The 18,363-nt window shown below is 41.6% G+C and overlaps 1 protein-coding gene across 4 annotated transcripts in view; it reads right to left on the reverse strand.

The window, feature by feature from the left end:
- MTAP (methylthioadenosine phosphorylase) overlaps positions 1 to 18,363 on the reverse strand; it is a 79,491-nt gene that overhangs the window by 54,625 nt on the left and 6,503 nt on the right. For all 4 annotated transcript variants that reach the window (XR_013170392.1, XM_077148035.1, XM_077148034.1 and 1 more), the window contains exons 2-4: positions 13,810 to 13,896; positions 12,510 to 12,568; positions 9,198 to 9,365 (exon numbers count right to left, since the gene is read on the reverse strand). Coding sequence is in view for 3 of the 4 variants with exons in the window: in XM_077148035.1 (XP_077004150.1) it covers positions 9,198 to 9,365; positions 12,510 to 12,568; positions 13,810 to 13,896 (314 nt within the window). In the remaining variant the exon portion in view is untranslated. The remainder of the gene's footprint in view (positions 1 to 9,197; positions 9,366 to 12,509; positions 12,569 to 13,809; positions 13,897 to 18,363) is intronic.

Genomic DNA, 18,363 nt, shown 5'->3' on the forward strand with positions numbered 1-18,363 from the left:
ACCACATTTTCCTTCTAAGTCTCATCTCAGAATTTGGTTAGGCTTCTGAGGGGCCCGTGCCAAGTGACAGGAAGGAGGGAGTTGCATCTATTTTTTTTTTTTGCATGGGCAGGCTCCAGCGTGGCAGGGAAGAATTGTGCCACCAAGCCACTGTCACACCACCTGGGAGTTGTATCTTTCAAGCCATTTTTGGAAAGAAAAGTGACCACTGGGAGATGAGGAAACCATAGAGCAAGTGAGGGGACAGCCAATACATAAGGGAAGGAAGAGGAGGAGACATTAGGGTGAGTGCAGGTATGAAAGGACCTTGCAGATGTAAAGCCCAACAGAGAACCAGCCTAGAAAACCTTCTTAGAACACTGAGAATAGCTCAGTTTTCAAAATGATGCCACTGCTCCATGTGGCAAAACCAAATTCTGAGGAGAGGAATCTACCTTGATGCACTTCTGAGTTCATTTTTCCTTCCCCACTCACAGTGCATCTTGCGTCAGTTTCCCATACAGATGACGAAGTGAGAGCCAGATGTTCCCTGCACGCACAGGGTTTCTACCATGGAAGGGGAACTCCAAAATTATGACTCTCAGAGCTACTATATCACATCTTTTTAAAAACATACATAGTACAACTTTAACTTTCTCTTAGAGGAAAATATCATGTAAGAAATTCTTTCCCTAGTTCAGATGGACTGCTGAATGAGCGCCAAGAAGTGGAATAAGTCCCATTATTAACCACGGTATTAGTGAGGGTTCTCTAGAGAAACAAAACCAACAGGAGCAATCTGTAAATATGAGATTTATAAAGGTGTCTCAAAGCAAGCGTGGGAATGGAAGAGTCAAAATCCACAGGGTTAGGCTGTGAAGCTCGTGGCTCCAATGAAGGGTCTGAAAGAACTCTAGAGAGGAGGCTCACTGGCTGAAGAAACACTGAAAAAGTCTCTCTTCTTCATTAAAAGCTTTCAACTGATTGGATTATCTCATTGGTGGGAGGCACCCTTAGTTGATCACAGATGCTATCAACTGACTGATGATTTAATACACCAGCCTTCCAGTTTATCAACCAGCCACAAAATACCCTTGCAGCAACAGAGAGGCCAGTGCTTGCCTGACCAGATAACTGGGCATCACCATTTAGCCAAGCTGACACCAAAACCTAACCATCACAGCCGTGCCTTATCTTGAATTGTCAACTGATCTGTAACTCTGGCAATGGGGACCTTCTACAAGGTAAAAGGATTCATCAGTCCCAATACAGCAGGAGCACGGTCATGAGGAAATCTACGACAGACCAGCCTCCTACAAATGCTCAGTATTTCTCTAACTGTGGCAGAGACTCCACAGATTCCACTCAAGATGCAGATACGGCAGAACTGCCCATTTTAAATTTTTGGTTTATGAAGAGTATTGTGCGTAGAGCTCAGGACCTAGGGCAACAGAACAGTCAGGGAACCTGTCATCAGGCAATAAAAAATGGGAAATAGGCAAATACAGCAACAAATGCTTTTGGTATATAAGTTCCAGACCAAGATCCACTTCGCTTTCCACTGCTGCCATAGTCACAAGTGAAGGACGATTATTTTCACTTGAAATATCAGCTAAGTCTTCTCATTGCATGTATGGGTAAGAAACCAACAGGACTAACTGCTCATATCTCAAAATACTTGGACACCCCCTCCCCCTTATCCCGATCGTTAGACTGTCTTCTCCGCATCAATGATACCCAGATTTCCCTTTTCTTACATCAGGCTTTTGACTTTTCACAGGCTGGAATGTAGCATGAGAGAAAAAAAATTGTGTTCAGACAGAATAACTTTATTTTCTTAATGAGCTTCTAGTCTATTAGACTAATTTTATTTTTTGCAAAAATATCTTTTTATTTGTAAATTAATCACCAGCACTGTCTACTGTAGGCCTTCCTAAATTATACCATCTCCTGTCTCAGGCTTTAACTCAATCTTTCCTTCTGGTTTCATATGTGCCCCCAGCCCTTCTCCCTCTATCATATTCGCATTCAGCTTCATTCAGTACTTATGTTATTGTGCTACAATCAGGTAGCATTGTGCTATCTATTTCTGCATTTTTACAACCAGTCCTATTGCACAATCTGTATTCCTTCAGCAGGAATTGCCCAATCTGTACTCAATTTCTATCTCCTGATAACCTGTGTTCTTAACCTCAATTCTCAAAGTTCACTCATTAATGTTAGTTCATATTAGTGATACTAGACCGTATTTGTCCTTTTTTTGTGGCTAATTTCACTCAGCATAATATCCTCAAGGTTCATCCATGTTGTTACATGCTTCATGACTTTATTCTGTCTTACAGCTGTGTAGTATTCCATCGTATGTATATACCATAGCTTGTTTAGCCACTCATCTTGTGATGCACATTTGGGCTGTTTCCATCTTTGGTAATCGTAAATAATGCTGCTAAACACTGGTGCACAAATGTCTGCGTGTGTCCTTGCCTTCAGTTCCTCTGAATATATACCTAGTAATAGAATTGCTGGATCATATGGGCATTCTATACTTAGCTTCCTGAGGAACTGCCAAACTGCCTTCCAAAACAGTTGTACCCCTTTACATTCCTGTCAACAGTGGATAAGTGTGCCTCTTTCTCTTTATCCTCTCCAGCAATTGTTGTTTTCTTCTTTTTTTTTTTTTTTTGATAATGGCCATTCTAGTAGGTGTCAGATGATATCTCATTGTGGTTTTGATTTGTATTTCCCTAATAGCCAGTGAAGTTGATTATCTTTTCAGGTGCCTTTTAGCTATTCCTATTTCCTCATCTCAGAAGTGTCTATTTATGTCTTTCGCCCATTTTTAAATTGAGTTGTCTTTTTGTGGTTGAGTTGAAGAATCTCTTTATATATTCTGACTACTAAATCCTAATCTATTATGTGGTTTCCAACTATTGCCTCCCATTGGATAGGCTGCCTTTTTACTTTCTTGTCAAAGTTCTGTGATGTGTTAAATTTTTTTTTTGTATGCTGTATGGTGGAGTCACATTTCGTTATTTTTCCACGTGAGAATCCCGTTATTATGGCATCATTTGTTGAACTGCTGTTTGTTTTGCTTTTTTGTTTTCTGGGAGGGAAATGCATAGACTAGGAATCAAACCCGGGTCTCCTGCATGGCAGGTGAGAATTCTACCACTTAACTATCCTTGGACCCCCAAAAGTGTTTTAATTTTGAGGAGTTCTCATTTATCTATTTCCTTCTTCAATGCTCATGCTTTGGGTGTAAGGTCTAGAAGACTGCCTCCTATTTTAAGTTTTATAAGATGTTTCCCTACATTTTCTTCTAAAAGTTTTATGGTCTTAGCGCTGTTTAGGTCTTTGATCCATTTTGAGTTAATTTTTGTATAGGGCATGAGATATGGATCTCTTTTATTCTTTTGCATATGGATATGCAGTTCTCCAAACACCATTTATTGAAGAGGGTGCTCTGTCCCAGGTGTGTTGGCTTGACTGCTGTATCAAAGATCAATTGCCCATAGATGAAAGGGCCTATTTCTGAATACTCAATTCAATTCCATCAGTCAGTATATTTATCTTTATGCGAGCACCATGTTGTTTTAACCACCATAGCTTTGTAATATGCTTTAAACTCAGGCAACATGAGACTTCCCACTTCATTTTTCTTTCTTAAGATATTTTTAGATTTGGGGTACCCTTTCTTCGAAATAAACTTGGTTATTTTTTTTTTCTATTCTGCAAAATAAGTTTTTGGGATTTGAACTGGTTCTGCATTGAATCTATAAATCAATTTGGGTAGAACTGACATCTTAACTATATTTAGTCCTCTAATTCATGAACATGGTATGCCCTTCCATTTATTTAGGTCTTCCATGATTTCTTTTAGCAATTGCTTGTGGTTTTCTGAGTACAGGCTTCTGTATCCTTAAATTTATTCCTAAATCTTTGATTCTTTCCATTGCTATATTGTAAATGGATTTTTTTTCTTGGTTTCCTCCTCAGATTGTTTATTACTAGCGTATAGACACACTACTGGTTTTGGGGTGTTGATCTTGTACCCTGCTACTTTGCTGTACTCACTTATTGGCTCTAATAGCATTGCTGTAGATTTTTCAGGATTTTCAACATATAGTATCATATTACCTGTGAATAGTGAGAGGTTTACTTCTTCCTTTCCAATTTGGATTCTTTTATTTCTTTTCCTTGTCTACTTGCCCTAACTAGAACTTCTATGTTGAATAACAGAATAACAATAGTGACAGTGGGCAGCCTTGTCTTGTTCCTGACCTTAGAAGGAAAGCTGCCAGTCTTTCCCCATTGAGAATAATGTTAGATGTGGGTTTTTCATATATTCCCTTTTTCATGTTGAGGAAGTTCCCTTCTATTCCTATCCTTTGAAGTGTTTTCATCAAGAAAGGATGTTGAATTTTGTCAACTGCCTTTTCTGCATCAATCTAGATGATCATGTGGTTTTTCTGCATTGATTTGTTGAGATGGTGTATTTTATTAACTGATTTCCTTATAAATCCCACTTGGTCATGGGATATAATTCTTTTAATGCACTGCTGGATTAGATTTGTAAGTATTTTGTTGAGGGTTTTTGCATCTATATTCATTAGAGAGATTGGTTTGTAATTTTCTTTTCTTGTAGTATCTTTGTCTGGCTTTGTCATTACGGTGATGTTGGCTTCACAGAATGAATTAAGTAGCTTCCCCTCCTCTTCCATTTTTTTGAAGAGTCTGAGCAGGATTAGTACTAACTCTCTTGAATGCTTGGTAAAATTCACACTGAAGTCATCTAGTTCTGAATTCTTCTTTTTTGGGGGAGCTTCTTGATCACTGATTCAATCTCTTTATTTGTGATTGGTTTGCTGAGGTCATCCATTTCTTTTTGAGTCAATGTTGGTTGTTCATGCCTTTCTAGGAAGTTGTTCATTTCATCTATGTTGTCTAGTTTATTACATATAGTTGCTCATAGTATCATCTCATTACCTTCTTTAATTCTGCAGGGTCAGTGGCTATGTGTACTTTCCCATTTCTGATTTTATTTATTTGTATCTTCTCTCTGTCTCTCAACCTAGCTAAGGGCTCACTGATTTTCTCACAGAACCAACTTCTGGTTTTGCTGATTTCCTCGATTGTTTTCTTGGTATCAATTTCATTCATATCTGCTCTAATCTTCGCTATATCTTCCCTTTTGCTTGCTTTGGGGTTAGTTTGCTGTTCTTTCACTAGTTCTTCCAAGTGAAGAAAAATTCTTTGATTTTTGCTCTTTCTTCTTTTTTAATAGGCATTTAAGGCAATACATTTCACTGCCTTTGGTGTATCCCATAGATTTTGATATGTTGTGTTTTCATTTTCATTTACCTCAAGATATTTACTGGTTTCTCTTGTAATTTCTTCCTTGACCCACTAGTTTTTTAAGAGTGTGTTGTTTAGCCTTCATGTATTTGTGAATTTTCTGCGTCTGCCTGTTATTGATTTCCAACTATATTCCATTATGATCTGAGAAACTGTTTTGTACGATTTCAATCCTTTAAAATTTATTAAGACTTGCGTTGCGACCCAGCATATGGTCGATCTTTGAGAATGATCCATGGGCACTTGAGAAAAATGTATATCCTGCTGTTATGAGGTGTAAAGTTCTGTAAATGTCTGTTAAGTCTAGTTCATTTATTGCATTATTCTATTTCTTTATTGGTCTTCTGTTTAGATGTTCTATCCATTGATTAGAGCAGGGAATTGAAGTCTCCAACTACTATGGTAAAGGTGTCTATTTGTCCCTTCAGTGTTGCCAGTGCTTGCCTCACGTACTTTGGAACACTCTTGCTTGGTGTATAAATGTTTATGAATGTCATGTCTTCTTGTTGAATTGTTTCTTTTATTAATACATAGTGTCCTTCTTTGTCTCTCTTGTTTTATATCTGAAGTCTAATTTGTCGAATATTAGTGTAGCTAATATTAATATCCTGCTCTTTTCTGATTGTGTTTGCATGAAATATCTTTTCCCAACCTTTCACTTTCAGCCTATTTTTGTCCATGGGTCTAAAATGGGTCTCTTGTAGACAGCATATAGATGGGTCCTGTTTTTTAATTCATTCTGTCAGTCTCTGTCTTTTGATTCTATTAACTCTTTCAAGGAATATTTCATTTGTAGAGTAGGAATCCAATGCTTTCCAAAACAATTATAAAATCAGACCTACCCATCCCTTGTTCAGCATGGTTGATATGCCAGACTGGTTATTTTTCCTGTACTGGGCATCGAGGACAGTGAAAAGTGAGATGCTTTAGTTCCACGATCTATAAAATAAGCTACACTGTTCCATTGTGACCCTTCCTTTATGACTAATTTATGTTAGGGGGATTAAAACAATCCTTGTGGCTTTTGAAAACCACATTAGGATGAGGATATTCTATGACAACAGGCTGACAAAGTTATGGCCAGAGACGAAGTATGTTTTCAGATCAGCTCCTCAAGAGGAACAAACCAACAACGAGGGGAAAGGAACCTGAGAGGCTGTAGAGACCGGACTCCTGAGTGTGGAAGGGAACTGAGGCTCAGAAGGTGAAATGATTTGCCCAAGGCCACAGAGACGAGTCAAAACCACCTAGTTCAGCACTTCTGCATCCTGTGGTTCTATTAACCACTGGGCAGCTGTGCTGAATGCTGTGCTTTCCAGCAAACAAGTTAGGGAATCGGATATGGCTCAGAGGCTCAGGCTCAGAACTGCCTGCAGCTGAGCACTCCATGCCTGAGGACAGCCAGGGGCCCACCTCAACACGGAGGGTCAACAGCAATCCCCAGGAATGGCCCAAGACCCACTTGATAACAAAACACACTGCTATCCACACTACACACATAGGGCATCACCCACAAGGCATATGGTCCCGAGCCCCTTCTCGAACGAGACATTCAAACACACTCATGGTGAATTATATACGTGCCCAAGCCTGTTTAACAAAACCACATGGCTTACCAGTGGCAGTGCCATGTAGAACAGCATCGCCCAACAGAAATTTGATACGAGCCACATATGTCATTTACAATTTTCTAGTGGCCACATTAAAAATGTAAAAAGGAACAGATAAAGTTAGTTGTTAATACCTCACTTAATCTATTATATCCAAAATATTATCACTGTCATTTGTAATCAGTATAAAAATTAATGAAAGTTTACTTTTTCACATTTAATGCTATTCCCTAAGTGTGCTCCCCTTATCATTACCACATGATGTTAATTACTGGACCCCTCCAGCCAACATGCCTCTCGTAGTGACAGCTCCTGTACCGCACAGGTAACACATGGTAGATCCCATTAAAGGCTCTTGCTAGACAACGTGGAGCTCTTGTGACAACGTGAAGGAAGCAGGTTATCCACACATTACAGAAGAGAAAACAGACGCCAAAAGATTAAGTAGCTTGCCACCGAGATTGCACAGCTAACAAGTGCCAAGAGCAAGACCAATCTGGCAGCAAGCAATGCCTGTCTCTTTCTTCTCTCCATCTTTCTGCCCAACTGCTTCCTTGAAAGAGCATATGTGAAGCTTCTACACTTACTAGACACGAAAGAAAGATGTGTGAAATGCGACATCCTGAACCTACAGCGTTAGGTAACAAATTAATCACACGCACAGAATCCACTCAGACTTTTCCTTCCAGTATCATACATAAAATCCAGATCATTCTGGATGTGCGATTTTGTGTCCTGCTTTTTAAAATAATCATAACACAATCCTTTTCTTAAACCATTAGCTTCCACATGAACTGGAAGGCTACAGAGATCCCAGCCAAGATGATCCCTGAACACAACCCCAAGGCTGCCTGTCCCTTCCAACATCATGCTCATTCAATCATTCAAAATAACCTGACTGAGCATCTGCTGTCCTGGGTACTGGGGCTAAAGTGACAAAATAGAACATTTAAAGTCCCTGCCTTCATACAACTTATGTTCCAAGTGGGGAAGATGGATAATAAATAAAAAAACCAAGCATACAGTAGTTGCTAATAAATGACAGGGAAACAAGTCAGGGCTTCAGGAGAATGTAATGATTTTAGTCTGCCCTCTGCTATGTACTACACTGGCCCACATGAAGTTACTGATAGTCAACCATTTCTACCTACAAAATGGATAATTTAATATAGTTCAACCTAATATGGTTTCATTCCATCAGGAAACAATCAAGAATACTTCTGATGAACCAGAATTGTAATAATCCTGAAAGGGAGAAGACATACAGAACTGGTCTGAATAAACCTCTCTCTCTGTAGCAAAAGAGGTAAGGAGAGGCTTCAGGGCGTGGTGTGCGCAGAGATGATAATGTGAGGTGAATAGGCTGGACGGGCAAAGGCAGGAGCCCTTGAGTGGGTCACACCCAGCGGCACCCCCCAGCCAGGCTCTCTGAGCAGAGGGCAGAGGCACCTGTTCCCATCCAGAGCATACTGGGAGGCTGTGACTTGCACCAGGAACCGTGGGGAGTGAGGAGGGAGTTCTAGGAGACTTCTGCTTTCCTTTGATCTCTTCAACTATTTGTAAGTACAGAAAAAGCTCAGGATCTTGGCAGTCCATTATTACATTTTTGGAAAAGGAACATGACATATTACTTGTGTCATTTCAAAAAACCCCTGGCATCTGACCAACCTTACTGCAAAAAGAGACAATCGGATATATTATGTCCTCCTGATGTTTTGCAGAGGGAAATAAGCTTGCTTACAAATCAAACCTGGGTCTGATCAGGCCAGAGCTAACGACCAGTTCACAGGAAATACTGGGGCTAGAGGAAGACACTCAAGACATACAGGGAGGCAATTAGTTAAATCCAGACTCTGGAGGACATAAAGAGGGAGTGGAGACCTCAGGTCTAAAAGGCTCACGTGCATCATGAGTGGAGGACTCCATCTGGACCCTCATTTGAAAAAAGCAACTGAAAAAAAAAAAGGCTCGCATGATAATAGGGAGGACACTGCCTTGTACCTGATATTAAGAAAATCCTAATTAAAAAAAAAAAAATCCTCGTCCTTTAAAGCCAGTTAACTGTTGATTATGGAAGCAGGGAGTTAGGAACTTAAAGAGTTCATGGCATTATTCTATTCTGCACACATTTAAAATCTCCCACAATAAAGAACAGGTCTGTGGCCCCACACCCCCCACCCCAGGTTCCCACGGATCACTCACTTGGGATGGGAGACTCGCAGGAGCCCCAAGTATCTCAGAATGGCTGCTCACCTGTCGATGAACTGATCAATAAGGACGATATCACCAGGCTGAATCTCGTCCCTCAAGGAGCCACAAGCCGTGGTGACAATGACGTGAGAACAGCCTTCCTCCTTCAGGGCCCAGATGTTGGCCTGGTAGTTGACGTTGGAAGGCACGATGGTGTGCTGCCTGCCATGCCTGGGGAAGGAGATGGAAAAGGCAGACGAGGCAGATGAGTGCGCACAGCATGTTAAGACCATCAGCAAAGAAGCACAGTGCACAGCAGTGCTTTCCAGCCCTTTCTACCAATGTGCGCTTACTGGCAGAGGAGAGCGAGTAGAATGAACATGACTTTGGGTAGAGGTTGAGCAAAAACCAGCCTAAAAACAAGCACAAACTCTCTGGGCTTAAAACACAGGCCAGGGCGAGCCACAGTGGCTCAGCAGGCAGAGCTCTCGACTGTCATGCCGGAGACCCGGGTTCGATTCCCAGCGCCTGCCCATGTGAAAAAACAAACAAAAAGCAAAAATGCAGGTCAATGATAAACCCATGCGTGTGCTTTCCTATCACGGTCCAGGAAGCTGTGCATGAAGGGGCATGCCAGGGAGAAGGCATCTGGTCCACATGCCCCACAGCACATCAAACAGGAGGCGGCGACGAAGATGTGAAATGGAAATAGAGAGATTCAAGCTCCCAGCTGAATCCTTCCATAACTTTCTGCTTGATCAGCCAAATAAGGGCATGAAAATTACTTTTAAAATAGAGTTCCTAATTGTTTGACAATGCTAGAAGGTTCTGTCCAAGAACTCAACACCTCACTTGTGACCCACCAATGATCTTCTATCACTTCACCTGACCTAAATATCCCACCGTGGCCCTAACGTGATCTGGGCTGTGGCTACTAACGAGACGTCAGCCCTTATTCCTTTATCCTGCTGCAGAGCAGCCCCGCTGGCCTTCTGTTGCTCTTCCCAGCTCAAGTCTTCGTGTGTCTCTTTCTTCAAGTCTCAGCTCCCATGTCACCTCCTCAGAGGGGCCTCTTCCATGCCTACTGCTCTACGTCACTAGCCTCCATTACCCCATCCCGAGCTTAGTCTTCTTTCTAATGCACACAAAGACCACAAAGGACATACATCTATTTATTGCCTGTCTTTCCCACTACAATCAACCCTGACAGGCTCGCCTGCTGGGACTTAGAATGGAACCTAGTATATTACTTCACCATGTTGAACAAAGTAGTGTGATTGGTTAAGATTCTTCAAGCACGTCACACACACACACACACACACACACACACACACACACAACACTTCACTGCAAGCCAGTAAAGGGAACCCAATTTCTAAAATTGTCTTCAGAAATTCACACATTTTTTCCTGCATACTTATAAGCAGTTCTTCATAAACAGTGCTGGAATTGCCTATTCTGGGCTGCCTGAAAACCTATCAATACCATTTATAGCGCTCTACCACACAGACGCAGTGTCAAGAGTCAGGTTTCCTTCACACATGAAAATTCAGAAACTTGTTTTCAAACAGTTAACTAAACACACAAAATCCTAGGCTGTACCATGATGGTTAACATGTGGGCTCTGGAATAAGACTGCCTGGTTCAAATCCCAGCCCTGCCACTGACTAGCTGTGTGACCTTATGAAAGTCACTCAGCTCCCTGAGCCCCAAGTTTTATTTTTTTCACCTATAGAATGGATAACATAAAAGCACCTACTTTACAGAGTTAAGATATCTCTGTTGCCCTCCCACTTTGTGTATTAATAAGATAAACTTTCTGATCACCAACAGCCGAATTACTGAAAAATCAAAATAATTTGTACCTAACTGCTGACAAACATCAGGATTTTTACCGAGTTCATAGATAACTTCTCATCAAGTGGGAGTCGATGAATGCCCAAAAAGTCTATACATCTTTCTGAGGCTGCTCTCTACAATTCTGATTGGATTTGCAAAAGGAATTAAAAAATCAAAAGTAGTTCAGAGCTACTGTATCAGAAGGCCAGACATTTCACAGTCCTTCACATTTCAGTTCAGTAGGCAGGAGTATAAAATATTCACCGCAGGCTCACACCACCATAACACATCACCGCCACCACTAACCAGTTTTTCTCCTAGAGCCTATAAAAAAAAGTCGTGATTCTACAGCCATGTTCACAGACCACCTATAAAGGGCTCCCGAAATTCATCCCATGTGACTATCTAAAATTACAATTCAGTTTTATTGGATTTATCAAAGCTACTTCATTACAAAAATACAGCATGTCCCTTGTGTTCACCCCTTCCTCTTGAGCCCTGGGAAACTACGCCTTGCTCCCAAACACGAGAACGTGGCAAAGGGGCCAGATGTCATCCCGCGGTCAGGCTCCACCCTGCTAGCTGCTGTGGGAGCACCGACAGAGAAGGCCTGAAGGCAGGAATGTGCGTGACTGCTGGGAGCCGAGGGCCTCATTTCACAACCACAAGGCGCTGAAATCATCACTGATCATGTGAACTTTCGCATTCTCCTGAGACCCTGATCACAGGACCCAGCAAAGCCAGGCCCAGAGATAACGAAGTATTTTTTTTAAACAGTTAAATTTGGGGTAATCTGTTTACGTACCAACAGAAAACTAATACATCCAGTCTGACTAAATTCTAATTATGTGATACAAAGTCACTGTCATTTATTTTTTAAGATAAAGACTTGATACCTTTTAGAACGCATTTTTTAAAAAAACTTGATTCACATAAAGATTGGGGGAAAGAACTGAAGAGAATGAACTAGACCAAGGATTTTAAAGAAAGAACCCCTGGTCAAAGAAAACACAATAGACCAGAGACAGTAAGAAATCTGAAACAAATTCTGATGAGCAGAATGCAAACTTCTCAGGTGTGATCTCCTACTTTATAAAATGGGGCAGCACTAGCCTTGGCAAGAAAACAAGGGTGAGACCATTTCAGGGTCCCTACACCCAGTACCCACAAACAACTACCACCACACAGGGGACATGGGTAGACCACTGGTCTCTCACTGTCTTGATAATTACAAGAAAACTTAAAAAACAATGAACAGAAGTAAACATTTCCTTTTGCAGCGAGAACTAAATCCAGAACACCAATCTTATTCTAATCTCTTTGCTCCAGTGGCCCGTTCTCTCCACTCTCCTGATCCAAGCGAAGTGAGCTCTTTGGTCTCCACAATCAATACAACCCAAAATTGTATTGGAAAGCTGATTAAGATGCTCTGATTCCAGTAAGAGAAAAAACTCATACCTGCATTATTTACAGAATTTAAGTTAAATTTAAATTCTCCATTAGCAGCAATATTCGTAAAGCTTAAAAAAACCTTACCTTGCAAGAAGGACACAATCAACATTTTTTATCTTCCCCAAAATCAAGGCATCAGATGGCTGCACAAAAAGAAAAAACAATTCCAACTCAGGGACTCTAAAACATGCATATATAAATATATACACAATTAAAAAGCTGCCTTCTGATTTAATCACCTACAAGAGGATTCACAGGAACTCGGAGTTAGATGCTACACCTTAGAGAAGAAGTAAAAGCAGAGCCCAGATTTGAATGATCAACTTAATTAACCATTCATTAAGTATTTATGGAGCTCTCTCCGGGTGCAGGGATTTGGAAGGACCCTGAAGTTTGCCTTGGGGGTCTGAGTAGGTACCATTTAGTAAGATCTAAGTGAGCAAAGCACCCCAGCGGACACTGATGCTCAAAGGGGGATGTGCCAAGGGTCTTTGGCAAGTTCAAGAACAAAGGTAAGAGTGACAGGCACAAAGGATAGGAGCCAATATCATGGAAGTTATGAACTTGGCACTGGATCTATTTGCTGGAGTTAACGAGGTCCAAGTCGGCCATGGAGTGAAAGGCCCCAGGGAGTGAAAGGAATGTAGAAGTGAAGGGCTTCAGAAAGCAGAAGGCTAAGACACCAAGCTGATGGAGGACTTGGAGGGCACAAGGCCAATCTAGGGACTTAGCTGAAAGGGAGGGTGTGGTTGGGAAGGACAGATGTGGGCATCGTTTTAGGCGGATTAGATGACCTAATATTCGGAAATTGCAATACGGAATTAGGAGAAATTCATGTGGCCAAATTCAGCCCTTGCAGTTATGGAATGCTCCACCCTGGTCCAGGCTGGTAGCACAGGAGATGGAAAACCAAAAGCCTCTACTAGAAAAGGAGGCATGGCTATTTCCAGTTCAGTCATGGATTCAACTAATGCCAACTGTCTTCCGGATTTCCAAGAAGACCCTCATTTGGGCCAGCGCTCACAAAGGAAAGGCCACTTTGCAATGATTTTCTCCTGAGTCATCAGTCTATCCCCTAAATTAGTGTGGTGTGACTCAAAGGGCTAAAATAGAATAAGCTGATTTGACTGCAGAGATCTGAAAAGTACAGTTGCTATGTCTGAAATGAATGTTTGGCTTCCAGCAATAAAAACTGACGCCACTTGCGCACTTGTCCTCACTACAGTCAGTTCAGGTGATGGAACCCAGGGGCACCACGCCTGGTCCTGCCTGCGCAGGGCAAGCACGGGGCAGCCAAGACAACAGCAGTTTTTATGTTTAACTTAAATCAAGCCAGTAAGGAGAAAGAAAAAAGCTAACAGAGCTCTACTAATGGGATATTAACCTTGCCAAATGGAGTATCCACATATTTTTCAGTTCTTCCTTCTAAAATTTCTGGATCGTCCAGGCCTGTTCCACCAATTATTCCAATCTAAGGGAGAAAAAGGGGGAGGAAATAAAAGAAAGCTATCATATGTGACCATTTTTCAAAAAAATAATTATTTCAAGCAAATGCATTTAGTTTACTTATTCCCTGTTCCTTCTTTCATTTAACAAGCATGTGAGACTCTTCTATAGTCCATAAACAACTACAGCACATTTATTTTTGACTCTCAGAATTATTAAGCACAGAAAGGTACTTTAGCTGAAGTAGAAAATCAAACCTAACAATAGGCAATTTGTATGCAGAAAGCATATAATCAACTTCATTTTCTCTACCAAATGGGCTATGTAAGAAAAAATTTTTAGAAGACTGCCAAAATATTAAGTATTAGGTGTGTCCGTTTGGTCATCATTTCTCCGTAGTACCCCATTTGATTTTTGTTCCTATGCCTCAAGAATCACAGAGCCACAGCGCTACCAGGGACTGCAGAGGGGGGAAGTCTGGAATATCATGAAAAGTTAGCCTCATATATTTATGAAATCAAACTGTCACTCATATATATCCATAAATACAAATAAGTAACTTAGTGGTAGTTCTAATCTTTTTAATTCGAGTGCTGTAACACATTTTCAGAAATGAGCTCAACAGTCCTGGCCCTCAGGGACTAATCTGAGTTAAAAAAAACTGGCACTACCCTCTAGGAATTAATAATGTAATTTGATGACTAAGAAACAGAAACAAAGACGACCACAAAGATATCGAAATACTAAGCTGTTAAAATGAAAACCTAAGTAGCTGAATTCATCAGGGAGGCTTTCCTAGGCTCATACTCCCTAAAGGAGGGAAAGTATTTAAAAAGCCAGGAACAGGTCAAAGAGGCGACACTAGAAACTAATAAAAGAAATTAACTACTAAATAAAAGTAAAGTAACTCCTTGAGGAAAAAAAAAAGAATTAACTGAATATCTGAATTAAATGCTTTTTCAGATCAGGTTACAGAAGTTGATTTATACCACTATACCGGGAAACGGTTACCTCTCTCATCCTCAGTTTCTTGAAGAGATTCAACAGAATAAAACAAGGGCAATAGAGTAAAATTTTACTGAAGATTATTTGATTATTTGTCCTTTAAGTGGAAATCATCTCCGTGTTGCTCTTTCTTTTAATAATGACTTCACTTCTGAAAACAGAAACGGCAACTCTGCCAAATGACTTACTAATCTGACATCTAGTGAATGGGGTGATGGATTCTTCCAGCTTTTAACATTTTAATTCTACAGAATAAATTCAAAGGTATACAAAGTTCCAGTGCTTCCACGGGCAACTCTCTGACATCACGAAGCCTTCTTCCATCACTGGATGCAGTTACAGGTTTAATTGGCTAAACCAGTTTTTGAGGTTGGTGCCACCTCGTGGTACACTGAGGCCACAGCAGGTTGCACATTCAACCCAGCATTTATTTGCGGTCTGGTCACAATTTAATATTTATTACATGTAAAGATCAACCAACATTCTAGCTATCAAATCAACAGAAATGCCCACTTATGTCAGTACTGATTTATGAGTACTGATTTATGTCAGTACTCTTAAATCATGGCAGCTTGTAGAGATAAAAAAAAAAATCACTCTTATGTGGTTCTAGCCCTTCCTCTAACCTGGCTTCTCCTTTTTATCCTTCATTCCACAGACCTCTGAAGCATTACAGATCATGCAGAGGCTAAAAAACCATCCAGTCCATATTCTCACTGACCACAGAACAGAACTGTTTACTCTGAAATGACTGTTAGGGTAATTCTGCTTCAGGGATTCTGTTTTTCATGAAAACTTTGGCTTTCTGACCTAACACCACCTTGACTTGGCTGTTTCCAGATACTCCCCGGGCTGGGGCATCTTGGGTTCTGGATATGACACTGGACCCTCAGGCTTGATTGTACCTGACTTTGTTTTGGAACCAGGTTCTTCATTTAGGAAACACTGCCCAGCATCATGGCAGTGGATAGAAATGCTAACCAGGATTCTGCTCAAGTTCAGAGTCCTCAGCAGCCCCAAACTTCAGTCCACACCTCCCTGGCTGCACAATGGCCCTGCATGTGGCATCTGGCGACTCGGCCCTCAGTGGGGACTGGACAGAAGGGGGCACGGAAGCAGTGGCTGCCACTGCTTCCCAGTAAAGGCCACGATGGGGTCTCCGGCACTGGAATGAGCTACAAACCAACCCTTCCAGTTACCCAACCGGCTCTAGCTGTTTATGGAAACCCACATCTTGCAAGAGAGACAGGAGAAGTGTCTCTATTGAGTGCTGCCACACCAGGGAACTGAAAGTTTAATCATTTTCCGCAGCAGATGGAGGCCCACGAGTGCCAAGAGGTGGTCAATGTCGCCACCTGCTGGCGCCCAGCAAAGTACAATCAGGAAGAAACACCCAAGAACTGAGAACCTTATTCTGTGCACACTCCTTGGAGCCTCCATGCTGAATAGTCAACTCAAGATGTGCCTTCATAATAAAGAGATGGTCTGGGTATTTACATGCCACTGGCACTGTGTTAAGTGCTTCAGTGGCCTTACCTCACTGGATCATTATAATCACCCCGTAAGAATGGTACTGCATTATTACACTCAGTTTACAAACAAGGAAGGAGAAGTATAGAACCTGTCCCAGAGTAAACCATAAGGAGCAAAGCTGGGAAAGGAACCCAAGCCCCTCATTCTTAACAAGTATGTTGTGTACCTCCCAACATCCCCGGGAACCCTTCACAACAAGTTTTATTCTCTCAACAGCCTTTGAGGAAACTGATACTCAGAGAGGACCCACGCTCTTGACCAAGGACACAGAGGAAGCACAAAAAGTGACTGGGTGTCTTGGAGGTGACAGAGGCTCTTCATAATGACCTTATCTATATTCAAGAAACAATGAATGTTTCTTTGACACCACACTGCTTTTCACTCTAATAACAGCAGGGTAGCTAATAGCGTTTCTGTTTCACTCACTTTTCCAAACTGATTTTCCGGCTAGTTTCAAAAGGCACTAAGTGAGTGTTGAAGCAACATACAGTTTTTGAGTCAAATAACAGCCAACACAACGAGCAAACTCATCGCCCTCCCCTTCTGCACGTGGGACATGACTCCCAGGGCTGTGGACCTTCTTGGCAATGTGGAACAGAAATCCTACAATGAGCTGGGACTTGGTGCCAAGGAATTGAGAAAACCTCAACCAAAAGGGGGAAGAGCGAAATGAGACAAAATAAAGTGTCAATGGCTGAGAGATTCCAAATAGAGTCGAGAAGTTATCCTGGAGGTTATTCTTACACATTAAGTAGCTATCACCTCGTTAGTTAAGGTGTAATGGAGAGGCTGGAGGGAACTGCCTGAAATGTAGAGCGGTGTTCCAGTAGCTATGTTTTTTGAAGATGATTGCATAATGATATAGCTTTCACAATGTGACTGTGTGATTGTGAAAACCTTGTGTCTTATGCTCCTTTTTATCTACCTTATCAACAGACGGGTAGAACATATGGAATAAAAATAAATAATAGGGGGAACAAATGTTAAAATAAATTCAGTAGATTGAAATGCTAGGAATCAATGAAAGGGAGGGGTAAGGGGCATGGTATGTATGCATTTTTTTCTGTTTCCTCTTTATTTCTTTTTTGGAATTGATGCAAATGTTCTAAGAAATGGTCATGATGATGAATATACAATTATGTGATGATATTGTGAATTACTGATTATATATGTAGAATGGAATGACCATATGTTAAAGAATGTTTGTGTTTGTCATGTTTTTAAAAAATTAATAAAAATAAATAAATAAAAAAGAAACAATGACAGAAACTTGCCAGGCCTCCTGGGTCAACACTGTCCATCCCCTCTGTCCATGAAATTACAGACTGCCTAGGAAATGGGCTCGAGGCCTAAAATGAAATTTCTGAGCCAAGTCTACCCAGGCAGAACTTCTTCATTACACAAGATAAGGTTCTGAAACAGGGGTCCCTGGTCAATTAAGGTCAAACCGCCGGGTTTCTGACCAACCAAGTCAACCTTTTCAAAAAGAGGAGAGGGTCTGCCCTCCTCTCTGAGCCTGTGGAAGCATTTTACCCAAAAGCTGGCCTACCTAGCCAGAATGGTTACTTCCAGCGATGCCAAAAGGGCCCAAACTAACCCCTACCCTGTGTCGATTTCTCTGGGCACCTGACCCCAGGAGATGACACCTCCCCCAGCTGGTTTCAGGAACCGTTCGCCACTCTGCAACCTGGACACATACCTTCGGGAGGCCGGCCCTCCACAGTGGCATTCTCAGAGCACCGGAAGCCAGAGCAGTTGAGAGACGGGCTGCCTCTGAGTGCTTCCAGCTCACCAGGAGGGAAGAGAGCCAGAGCTCAAGCTGAAGCCGTCCCTGACCTGAGCATTTTGGTCCTTCAACTCCGGCTGCCATGAACAAGTCTGGCAACAGCAGCCAAGAGAGGCCCTCACTGGGCCAACCTGGCTTCACGGTGTCCCAGCGTGCCCGAAGACATCA

Source organism: Tamandua tetradactyla, chromosome 2 (genome assembly GCF_023851605.1).
Source record: "Tamandua tetradactyla isolate mTamTet1 chromosome 2, mTamTet1.pri, whole genome shotgun sequence".
NCBI classification, from domain to species: Eukaryota; Metazoa; Chordata; class Mammalia; order Pilosa; family Myrmecophagidae; genus Tamandua; species Tamandua tetradactyla.